Genomic DNA, 12,563 nt, shown 5'->3' on the forward strand with positions numbered 1-12,563 from the left:
ACAAGTGGAGCTTGTGCTTCATGGTTTAGAAAATAAACTCCAGAAACCAGTCTCATATTGATAAGCTCAGCTATAAAGTACTTCATGGAGCTCTGAACAACAAAATAGCTGCCAGCCATCAGTATAATCCATGAAAGAAGAACACGTGTAAACACCAGTGCTGAGACAGCGCCTCAGGACAGAAGATTAAAATGTCTTCATTCTCGCTTTCCTCGACTAAGTGCAAAGAGAAACAGAGATAATAGTAAGTATACGAGCTAGAAAAGAGCTAAGAGAATTGACAGGAATTGCTTAGACAGGTTCATGGAATGGAATAACATTAAGCAGGGAATATTCAGTTCAAAGGACTAAGTAGTTCCTAATGTTGACAGCAGCTAGCTATGGAACAATCTTTTTATTTTTTCAGTCTAGTGGAAAATACCATTGACAAAGTCACTTAAAATTGATTGACTGACAGAATGAGAAAAACAAATACCGTAGGCTAACACATATATATGGAATCTAAAAAAAAAAAAAAGGCTCTGATGAACCTAGGGGCAGGACAGGAATAAAGACACAGACATAGAGAATGGACTTGAGGACACGGGGAAGGGGAAGGGGAAGCTGAGACAAAGTGAGAGAGTAGCATTGACATATATACACTACCAAATGTAAAATAGATAGCTAGTGGGAAGCTGCTGCATAGCACAGGGAGATCAGCTCGGTGCTTTGTGACCACCTAGAGGGGTGGGATAGGGAGGGTGGGAGGGGGATGCAAGAGGGAGGGGATATGGGGATATATGTATACATATAGTTGATTCACTTTGTTATACAGCAGAAACTAACACAACATTGTAAAGCAATTATACTCCAATAAAGGTGTTAAAAAAAAACTGATTGACTGAAACACTAAAGAAAAGCAAAAGAGGGTAAAACATTAATTTTGGCAGGAGAGAGGGCTAGGAAGGCATTTCTCATTTCTATTTTTGGCATCCACGGAGTAAACTGATCAGTTTACACCTGACTGCCCAGTTTAAAGACCATGAATGCAGTCTTAACACTGAGTTAAAATCTTGGTGAATCAAAGCTTCTACAACTAGATTTAAATGCTTTTTTCTCCCTCTTTCCCTCAAATGTAGAGAGGCCATGAAATACCATACATCTGCAATAACCAGCTTTTAAAAATATACAAATCACACACACACAAAAACCAGAAGTTTTTGTTTCCAGGAATGATTCTAATAAAATAGAGAAAAGCAAAAGCTATTTTCAGAGGAAACTGAGCAGATTTTTTTCCTGAAATGATACTTTTTTCCTGAGTGTAAAAAGTAGTGTATGGAATGCCAATAAAGATGGTGCTATAAGTTCATGCTTTGATTCTTCTGCTCTCTTCCAAAAACAGAACAAAGATCGATAAACTACAGAAAGAAAACACCAGAGAGACATATAGAGGTTTAAAGGCAGAGAAAAGATAAGGGGAGGGGAGCAGAGGGGAGAGAAAAAATAAGATCTCTAAAGGCATGAGCCTGAAGACTTAGACCTACTGTGCTCCAAGTCCAGAAACAGGCAAGGAGCAATGGTTGGGATTTCAGCTTCTACTTTCAGTTTGGGGACTAAAAGCATTCCCTTGAGACAGGTGGCCTAGCTTCACCCCCAGAAATTGAACCAAGCTGCTTCTGGTATAGTGTAATATTACCACACAGCAGGAGACCCAAGCCATCAATATAAGACCTGGTTCCTGACTAGGGACAAAGGAGTTGTGCAAACTATTAGACAGGGAGGGAAGAGTATAAGAGAGAATGAAAAAAACAATGGCACAAACAAATAAAACACCCTCCCACTAAAATGAGCTCCAATCCCAAATTCAAAAACACATAAACAATTAGGATTCATACAGACAACTAAGTCAACAACCTACAGAATTGGACAAGAAAATAGTGATAAATCAGTTACATTGAAGAGCTGAACACACGTCTATCAGAGAATGATAGATAAAGAACAAAAAAATATTGAGAATATAAATGATTTGAACATCTTGTTCTTGACCATGGGTCTGGAAGGAAAGTCAGCTAGGAAAAAACCCTTTTGAAAAAGGCTTTCCTCCCTGAGAAAAAGAAGGATATGTAAAAAGACATTTCCCTTCTTCTTCGGGGACACAGTTACAGGATGACAAGCTGCCTGGAGCTGTGCCAGCCTCTTGGACCATGAGGGTGAAAGCCAGCTGGTGAAGGCCAACCACTGAGACACGCACAGGAAAAGGACAAAGCCTGGATCATTGATTACATTATCTGCTGCTGCAACATCCCCAGAACTACCTTCTGCAGCCTTCCTGTTATGTTAAGATACAAATGTTCTTATTGTTTAAGCCATTTTCCCCTGTAGATTCTGTTACTTGCAGAAATCCCGCAAATCAATCTATCAGTTAAAGCAATTTCAATCAAAATCTACACAGAGTTTTTCATGGAATTTGATAAGCTGCTCTTAAAATTTATATGGAAGGGCAACAGGTCAAGAATAGGCAAGCCAATTTTAAAGAAGAACAACATTGAGGACTTCTCCTATCAAATATCAAAGAGGATTATAAACTTACAGAAATTGAGAAAGTGTAATACTGGTTTAGAAATAGACAAATAGAGCAATGGGACAAAATAGTGAGCTCAGAAACAGTCCCAGGTATATATGGAGACTTGATATAATTCAGAAAGGGGGAGGGGGGGATAGTTCTGAGACAATTGGTTATACATATACAGCTTTACACTATACACAAAATAAAGTCTAGATGGATATAAAAGCCCATAAAAACCAGATGGATTAAAGAAAAGATAAGAGAATGTCATTATAACATGGAGGTAGATAAAGAATTTTTAAAAACAAAAACTGTAAGCCACAAATCAAAAAGGAAGATTGATAAGTTTGACACATTAAAATTAAAATATTCCATGCAATCAAGATACCTGTTGAAAGAGGCATAGTGCTAAGTGGAAAGTCTTGGCTGTGTATGCCAAGACCGCAAGGCCCTGCTCTCTGTCTGGTTCATTTCTCAGGATTGTGTTCGCAGGGAACATTTGAGCAATGAGGTATCATCTCTCCCCAGACAAACAGCAGACTAGACACCACTCAATGTAAAAGGGATCTAGTCTCTAGGCACAGTGTTCCTCTATAAGCATATGCCTACTGTTTTTTTGCCTTAGCTCTATATTCAATACTCAATACTACTCTTATTTATCATGTTTTCTCCATTGCTTGCTTGGCTTGATCTCAACCTCTCATATTTTTCAGGAAGGGCTTCTTGGAACTATGTTTCCTGCACTCTCCTTTGCATATTTAAAATGCATAAATGTCCCATATGACACAGATATTTTTGTGTGATGAAATTCTATGTCTATCTGTGGCTTACATAATTGAATATGAATTTTGCTGGATTTTGAATTGTAGAGTCATATTTTCTTTCCCTGAGGACTTGGTAGCTATCACTATGTTGTCTCCTTGAACTGGAGAGTGCTACCAGGAAGACTAACACCAGGATGAATTTTCCTCCAATAGGTGACTCGATTTTGTCTAGACGCCCAAAGAATTTTTTAATTATCTTTGAAGCTCATTATCACTGAATGTGTTTCAGTACTAAGCAGTGAGCATCAACTTTTCCTGAAATGATATGTTCTTTCAGTCTGTAAATTCAAGTTTGCCTTCATTTCAATAAAATGTCCTATTGTTATAATTTGACTTTGTTTCCTGTTTCATTTGTCATGTTCTCTTCAGAGATACCAATTATCCTTATTTTGGACTTCCTTTATTTTGACTCCATTTTAATCATTCTATCTTGTCTTTTTATTCTGTATTATTTTCCATTTCATTTCCAATTTTATCCTCCATGCCCCTGAAAGTATTTTAGAAGTTCTTCTCTTCTTTTTTGATGTTTTTAATGTAATATTCAGTTCTATATGGTTATATATTTTTCTTCTATTTCTTTCTAAGCTCTGCAACTCAGTTTTCTTATCTATTAATATTTACTGCTTATCATTTATTCCTTGAGTCTTGTATCTCATCTTTGAACACTTTTTTCCCCCCTGAGAGATCACACTATCTTTAATTTCATTTCATGGAAAACTGTTAGCAATTTTTCTGGGGTGTGTTCTTCATCTGGTTTTTGTTTTCACATTCCTTTCCTTCTTTTTTCTTGTGGTATCTTTGCATTAGCCCCATGCTGGGGACTTTTTGTTCTATGCTTATCTTTAAGTGAATAATGGAGGAGGGGTGACTTCAGGGAAGTGGATTAGGGTGACTGCATTTGAATTTTGGTCTATCGTCTTTGAGTACTTTCTCACCAACACTCTCCTCTGGCAGCAATTTCAGCCCCTGCCTAGCAGAAGCCTCCCTTGCTTACTCTGAAGTCTCATATGACATAGATATTTTTGTGTGACGAAATTCTCTTCAGCTGACCAATATTAGCAGCTGCAGGGTGACTTGTCACTCACACTGTCAATTATCCTGACACACTGACAGCCCTGTTTCCAAGATGGCTTGTCTGAAAGTTTTCTTGTTCCACCCCACCTCTCCTGCCACGCTATGGCAGCAAGGAGGACTCAAGAAACATCCCTGAGCCTGGCCAGGCACTCGCCCTTACTGCTCCAAGCAGGTATGTGCGACTTGTTCTGATGAACACTGTACTCTGCCCAAGATAGCTGGATGCAGACAACCACACTCAGCTTTCTACTTCACCCCGCCCAATTTTCACTGCATCGGGCAGCTCTCCCCGCATTATGTGCGGCATGGGTGGGGTGATGATTGGAAGCATAGGATTGTGAATGCTTCTTCTTTTGTGGATTATGGAGTTTTACTTCCTGTCCTTTTTGTTTGTTTATTTGTTTGTTTGTTTTCAGGTTGGCCCTTAACTGGTAAAAGGCAATATAAATCCATTTAGCAGATCCTCTCTCCTGACACCCGACTTTCAAGTTCACTCTCTTACCGGAAGATCCAGTACCTGCCCTTTTTTCCCATGAGGTGATAAATTCCTGACTCTGCCTAACAGAGAAGATACAAGGAAACATAACTCAAAGGGAGAAAATTTAAATTCCATCAATTTAATAGTTGTGAAAATATGATCTCATTTATGTACCCATATATTGATAAAAATCACTTCCTTTTATATTTGTTTTCTCTCCTTTATTATTTGATTAAAAATATATCAAGGATATTGTTCCTATAGATATACATCATTATTTTAAAGGACATATAAAATTTCATTATATAAAACTTCTGTTGATATTTGAATTATAGTTTCACTACTGTAAATACTGCAATAAACATTCTTATATACTGATTTTACTTTCTTCTCCATCTCTTTCGTTATGCTAAATTTTAAGAGGAAGAATTGCTGCGTGCAAACGCTAGGCCCTTTTAAAATTGAAATATATTTCACCAAACTTATATCCATAAAGGTTACCCCAATTTGAATTCTCATCATCAGTAATGATAATGTCCATTTTCTCATAACCACACTCAAACTCACTATTATAATACTTTTAAATCTTTACCAGTCTGATGGCTGCAAAATCATAGAAGTGTTTTAATGTGCTTATATTCTCTAAGGAATTGCATGAATGTTTTAGAAAGCCTTTACCCACAGAATGACTATAAAACAATATTCACCAGTATTTTTACATTCTTTTTTTTAAACATTAAGTCTTTGATCCATCTGAAATTTATACTGACTTACAGAAATAAAGCAAAAAGGGGGGCAGCTCATCTTTCAATGTCATAAGAGAGTAAAGGCCACACAAGAATTATCTAGGGCAGAGAACTGAAAACTACTGCCTGCTGCCAAATATAGCTCACCACCTACTTTTTTTTTTTTAATATTTATTTATTTGGCTGCACCAGGTCTTAGTTGTCACACGTGGGATCTCTGTTGCCAAGTGCGATCTTTGTTGCAGCATGCGGGATCTTTTAGTTGTGGCATGCAGGTGAGATCTAGTTCCCTGACCAGGGATCAAACCCAGGCCCCCTGCATTGGGAGTACGGAGCCTTAACCACTGGACCACCAGGGAAGTCCCCCCCACACCTATTTTTATAACTAATGTTTTATTGGAACATAGCCATACTAAGACTGCTTTCATGCTACCATGAGTAGCTACGACAGAGATCATGTGACTTGCAAAGCCTAAAAAATATACTATCTGAAAACTTACAAAAAAAAATTTGCCACCCCCAATCTAAGAAATGTACTAAGTCCCATCCTTGGTTACTACTTATTAAAGACTCCAGACTTAATAAAGTTACATGTTAATTTGTAGCTTTTTCTCTGATTAAAAATTTCTATCCTACGGAAAAGATAACCTTAAAGATTACAGTTTATGGACTTGCTTTGTTTCTAAAAAGTTTTGTCTCTGAGAAATTTTATCTTAACATTGCCTATAAATACCTAACTTCTCAAATGCTCTTTGGACTTGTTTTAACATCTTATTTGTTCCCTCATAAATTAATGAATTAAAAATAATCTTTGATATGTATTTATTAAATATTTACATGAAAGTTACGATTTTGCCTTATAGAAAATTATATTTTGACAAGTATGAGGTAAGAATCCAGCTTTTTGAATTTTTTCTTCCTAAGTTGCCAGCTATTTGTTTCCAAAACATTTGTAGGACAATCCATCAATCTTCCCACCAATCTAATTTCAAAGGCTTGCTTTGTCATATTTGTGTACTGAATATAAGATGATTGACTAGAGAATACAATTTGTATACTGATTATAAATTTCAAAGGCCACAGACATAGCTGTACAAAAAGTCACTTATGTTATTTTCCTGTGGCAACTGAATCTCTTCTTGAGCCCTAGTTCTGCTTGCTGACAGAAGGCAAAAGAGACAATCCAGTTAACTCAGCCACTTAAGATTTTCTCAATCGTTTCAGAATTCAATTCATTTAATACTGAAATTTTCACCAGGATGACATGCAACTTTTTGGCTTCTTTGGAGCAAAGCATCTGATCTATAGTCACCCTCTCAGCCAGGCTGGCCTCTAAGAGGCAAGACAGCCTCACTGATCTTCAGCCTAGTCATTCCTAACAGTGGATGTGCTTAAATATCTACACCTATAGCTCCCCAGGCCCAGGTCAGATCCTCTGTGCCTCCCTCGTCCTGACAGTTAGGCTTCTTTCTTCAGGTCTCAGCCCTCCCTCTGTTACCTTTTATCAGTAAATGGGAAAACTGTATTTGCCCCTCATGCTTTCGTGGGGCTCTGGCTGTCCCATGGCTCCTCCCATATTGCCGCCTCCAGTCTTCTTCCCTGTCGCGGGGTCTGGGGGGACTTTCAATCCCCACCACCCCCCTAGCTCCACTATGAGTGGCCTTGAGGCTGGGCAGGGCTAGGAGAGCTGGAAAACCGTATTTCCTCTTCTCTCCAACTCTCCCACTTTAGTCCGGGCAACTCATGAATGGGAGAGTCTAGGGCTTCATCTATTCTCTTTCCAATCTACTGTTTTGGGTACAACATTAAGCTCTGGTTCCTTCAAGTCTCTAAGAAAGCCTTGTCCTTGCCAATGAAAAAGTCTTGGTTTTTGAGAATAATAACTCTGTCATAACTTTTTAAAGCCCATTTTGGCACTCACAAACCCCGAATGGAGTTCTTTGTCTCTGTATTCAGTGCAATCCCTTGCCTGAAACAACGTACCAGGCTAACTGGAGGGTTGGAGAGAGGGATGGAGAGTGATAGGTTTGCTGATGATAATAAAGAAAGAAAGGTCATAAGTAACAAGGGCAAGGCATGACTGAATTCTGGATTTGCTCAGTGACATTGAGAACTTATACGTATTCCTTTATAATTACAAAAGCATCTTTATTGTTGAAATGCTTGCAGTAAAAAAACAAACCCAAAACACTGTCATTTCAAGTCTGAAACTCTCTAGTCCTCCAACACACTTTTGTTTCTCAGAAATAATTTTCTAAACTCTACAGGAAAGAGAACAGTCTTTACTAGCTTTTCACATGTATAGGGGTCTTTGGACTCTATTCTGTTCAGTTGTTTCTTATAAGGAACAAATCTCTAGTTTTATAATATATTTTAACAGCTTCACAGGCAAAACCTCATCCATTTTACATCTTTGTTGCCTTTAAAACATTTTTTCTGGCTACTTTTATATGTTATTTTTCCATATGAACTTTTCAGAATTAAAAATCATGTTGTCAAGTTCCATCTTTGTTTTCTAATATTGGGATAGGAATCTAAGTGTGCTCTTAATCAGTAAAATAAGATCACGTAGCATTTACAGGTGTTGCTTGGGTCCCTCTATAATAATCATTCAACCCCCTGATTAAATCTAGATGACAAAGGTTTTTAATATCATTCCATCCATTCAGTATTCTGAGGTGAGGAGGACGAAGTTCCAGCCAGAGAAGTCTGACTCGGCATGATTTTCTGTTTGCTGTGCCAGCACCAGATTTTGGCGTCTGGTGTCCTGAGTTGGCTTCTCCTCTTACACATGGAGTGACTGTATCTGATCTCCTTCCTATCATTTCTACCTGACAATCAGGGTAGTGCACAGAACAGCTATCCCTTTGAGTCTGAAGTTTCAACAAACCTTTGGTGAGAAGCGTGTTAAAGGAAAGCAGGGCATTGACGGGTTTTCTGCATGGTGATGCCACATTTATACCCCATTCCCACCCCACCTCCCCAGGCAGTAACCTCGGCAAAAAATCTTCACAGCTTCTCAAATGGAACCAAACAGATTAGTCTCCTCTTTTTGCACATAGTTCACTTTTACCTGCAGACCTTGCCCCTCTGGAGTAAAGGAGTTCCTCCTTACTGTGAGGGGGAGGGGTTGGGCAAAGAAGAAATGATAGGCTAGGCCCAGATATTCTGCCCTGACCCCAATATTACAGTCTTAGAATGTTCAGCTGTGATAGTGAAAAGGTCTTCTTAACCTTCAGTACTATACCAACACCTTTATGCATGTACCATCTAGTCATCTAGTCTAGGGAGTGATTTTTGACCCCCTCCCTACTTTATACCCTGAAGCTATTACTGTCGCTGTTATTCTCTCCAGCTCTGCCCGCACTTTCCATATCATTGTCTGTCTTATGTATTTTTTCATCGGACTTGCCAGAGAGCAAGACTGCAGGGTAAAAACTAGTCCATGTTAGAAGTTTACAAAAGTGACCACCCTAAGCTGGTTTAAATTAGTTCCATGTCTGTTTTAACTGAACTAGCAAACAGTGAGCTTGTCCTTGCTTAGATTCCACATGGTCCCCCAGCCACTTGCCCTCACAGGGACCTGGGAGTGGCTCAGGAACCTTGGAAGCTGAAAAGCCCCAACCACTGCCCCTTCCTGCCTTTGCTCAGGGAGAGTCCACAGCCTGCCAAGAACCACCGAGCACCCCACCTCTTCCCACTCCTTGTGGGGGTTTCAGAGTCAGGTGGTGGGGAAGACTAATAAGTCACTCGACTCTTGGAGCCTTAAGTCCTCACCTGTAAGTGAGGATGATAATAATACCTATCCCGTAAGGATGCAGTGAGTATTGAATAAACCCAGATGCTTCACAAAGCATCTGGAAGCGCTTCACAAATATGGGCTATTGGTGTGTGTGTGTGTGTGTGTGCGTGTTCTCCCAAGGTTCTACTGAGTTTTACACAATCGCAGGATAATTGCAAAGCTATTGTTTGCTTAAACCACACCTGCTGAGTAGAAATAACGCCAAACTCTGCTAAGATATAGGGAAACACTCCTAAACATTTTAAACATATATAGATTTTTTTTTTAATTTAATGTTGAATAGATAACCAAAAAGGACCTACTGTATAGCACAGGGAACTATACTCAATATCTTATAATAACGTATAACGGAAAAAAATCTAAAAAGGAATATATATATGTTTTCAGTTACATATATATATATGTATATATATGAATCACTTTGCTGTACACCTGAAACTAACACAACATTGTAAATCAACTTTATTTCAATAAAAAAAATTTTTTAAACTTAATGTTGTAAGTTTTACAATACTTATGATTAAATCTCCAAAATTTATCCTAAGGTTCTCATTCTTTGAGGAAAGCAAACCTAAAGGTAAAGACAATAACATTTTTTAAGTAAAGTATGGTAAAACATCATTCTCTGAGGTATTAAAACAGCACTTAATTGCTAGACAATTCCTGGTCTTTGGCAAGAGTTCATGGCAAAGATATTAAACTGCTGTTGAGGGTTAGGCAGAAGCAGCCGCATAGCACAGGGAGATCAGCTTGGTGCTTTGTGACCGCCTGGAGGGGTGGGATAGGGAGGGTGGGAGGGAGGGAGACGCAAGAGCGAAGAGATATGGGAACATATGTATATGTATAAGTGATTCACTTTGTTATAAAGCAGAAACTAACACACCATTGTAAAGCAATTATACTCCAATAAAGATGTAAAAAAAAAAAAAGAAGTTAGACTGAAGATGATCATTATTTTCAATACTGTTATGTATTTAACCAGCAGATTTCCCACAAAGAGCCAGAATGTCTAACAGAACCTGAGAGCCAAGGTGTGGCAGGCCTGAGGCTGAGACCTAGCTGCTCGCCCTTGGAGTAAGAGCAGCCCCTGCATAAGGAGGAAAGGTGCCTCCGCCTCCTGACTGGAGTACACTGTGTAAGCGTCCACAGGTCTGAAGCAGCAGTGGAAGAACCTGGAAACTGCACCTGGGAAGCAGCAGGACAGACCTTTGCTGGAGAGCACAGCCCAGCTCAGGGTTGCTCCACTCAGCTCAAGCACAAAGGGCACTGCTTCCCCAGGGTTCGTTTGCTTCTCCTCACTCCACCCCCAGAAGAGGGCTGTGGAGCACTGCGTGGATTGCAATCCATGCCCACAAGTGCTGAGGGCCTTCCCTTGCTGGGTGGGTACGATGGGAGGCTGGCACCCAAGCTTCTCTTCTATTCAGCTGTGTGAGTTTGGGCAAACCCTTCCAACCCTTAGCTGCCTCATCTGCCTCATCTTAACCTCAGGGTTAGGCTAGACATCGAAGGTCCCCCATCAGTGGAAGAGTCTATGTTTCTCAGGTGACAGCAGATCAAGACCGAAAATACATGTAAAGGAAATAAAAAATTTTACTTTTATAAAAAGTCACCTCACCTCATGGTTAGAAGAGTCACAAAAGAGTGGTTCAAGTCACGATTTCACAAACTTAATTACAACTAAACAAAACTAAACTTTACTTCATTAACGCAGATGACAGATAAAAGACGACTTACTGGTGATTCGATGTCCTCTAGGAGTAAAACAGAACAGCGTTCACATTTCAACAGTGTTTGGGCCCGATGCATTATTTTCTTGACAATTTTCTCCAGGTCAGTCTGTTCTTCAAAGAGGTCATTAACCACCTCTAGCAAAGCCTAGGAAAGATAAAGTGGATGTATTTAGGTGGCTAAGGGACTGAATTAAAATTTTTCTCTCAAAATTCCATTTAGTCTTTGCTATAAAAATATAAACATTTTTGTGTGGCTAATTTTTATAGTGTTTATGGTTGTTCTGACAAACTTCCATCATTTCATTTTATAACATAGTCTTTTTTTATATGTAAATTTATTTATTTATTTTTGGCTATGTTGGGTCTTCGTTGCTGCGTGCAGGCTTTCTCTAGTTGCAGCGAGCAGGAGCTACTCTTCGTTGTGGAGCACGGGCTCTAGGCACACAGGCTTCAGCAGTTGTGGCACGCGGGCTCAGTAGTTGTGGCTCAAGGGCTCTAGAGCGCAGGCTCAGTAGTTGTGGCACACGGGCTTAGCTGCTCCACGGCTTGTGGGATCTTCCCAGACCAGGGCTCGAACCCATGTCCCCTGCATTGGCAGGCAGATTCTTAACCACTGCGCCACAAGGGAAGTCCCTATAACACAGTCTTGAATTGTAAAATGTAACTTGAGAATAGTGCCAGTCCATAAAATCCCACATAAGTTCCTCATATATCTGTATGACTATATTCCATATAGTTAATGACTACATGATCTCATATAATCATTATTGATAGGCTTTTCCCCTCCTACAGTAGTTTTTCTGCAATGTGACTAGGTATAAAACCAACATTTTATGAATAACAGATACCTGATTCTCTCTAATGCACATTTATTTCAGAAAATTACAAAGCATCTCTTCCTCACCAACCAGAAGAAATAGCTTCATGGTCAAACTCAAGACTTATTTTCACTAATACCCATCTCTCACAGAACTCTTTAAGAATCACAGTGGCGGATGCTACTTAAGTTTCAGAGCCTTCAAAAAAATATATAAAAACTCCATTAATCCCTCTACACAAGAAGTACTGCTTCATCCCAATCTGTCCAGGAGAACATTTAAATACCATTTTACTTCTCAAAAAGAAATCACCATTAAAACTTCTATTAAAACAATAGAATGAAAAGCACAAAAATTAAAGAAAAAACTTAAATTCTAACTTGAAAACTGTATACTCATTTAAAAATGAAATTGTAATAACTTGTCATTCTATCCAGATAAGTTAGCTTACAATTTATGCATTGAGATAATATTTATTTAGAATTTTTAATTACATGGATATTTCTGGAGATGGAGGAATAGTGGGCCATTTACAGGTGGCAGATA

The 12,563-nt window shown here is 39.0% G+C and overlaps 1 protein-coding gene across 1 annotated transcript in view; it reads right to left on the minus strand.

The window, feature by feature from the left end:
* The window catches only part of PDE11A (phosphodiesterase 11A), a gene marked incomplete at its 3' end in the record, with an annotated part of 409,287 nt that overhangs the window by 240,496 nt on the left and 156,228 nt on the right, over positions 1 to 12,563 (minus strand). The window contains exon 4 of the mRNA XM_082841569.1: positions 11,204 to 11,344. Within this exon, the coding sequence (XP_082697695.1) occupies positions 11,204 to 11,344 (141 nt within the window). The remainder of the gene's footprint in view (positions 1 to 11,203; positions 11,345 to 12,563) is intronic.

The sequence above is a fragment of the Leucopleurus acutus genome (assembly GCF_964270905.1).
Source record: "Leucopleurus acutus genome assembly, chromosome: 6".
In the NCBI taxonomy this organism is placed as follows: domain Eukaryota; kingdom Metazoa; phylum Chordata; class Mammalia; order Artiodactyla; family Delphinidae; genus Leucopleurus; species Leucopleurus acutus.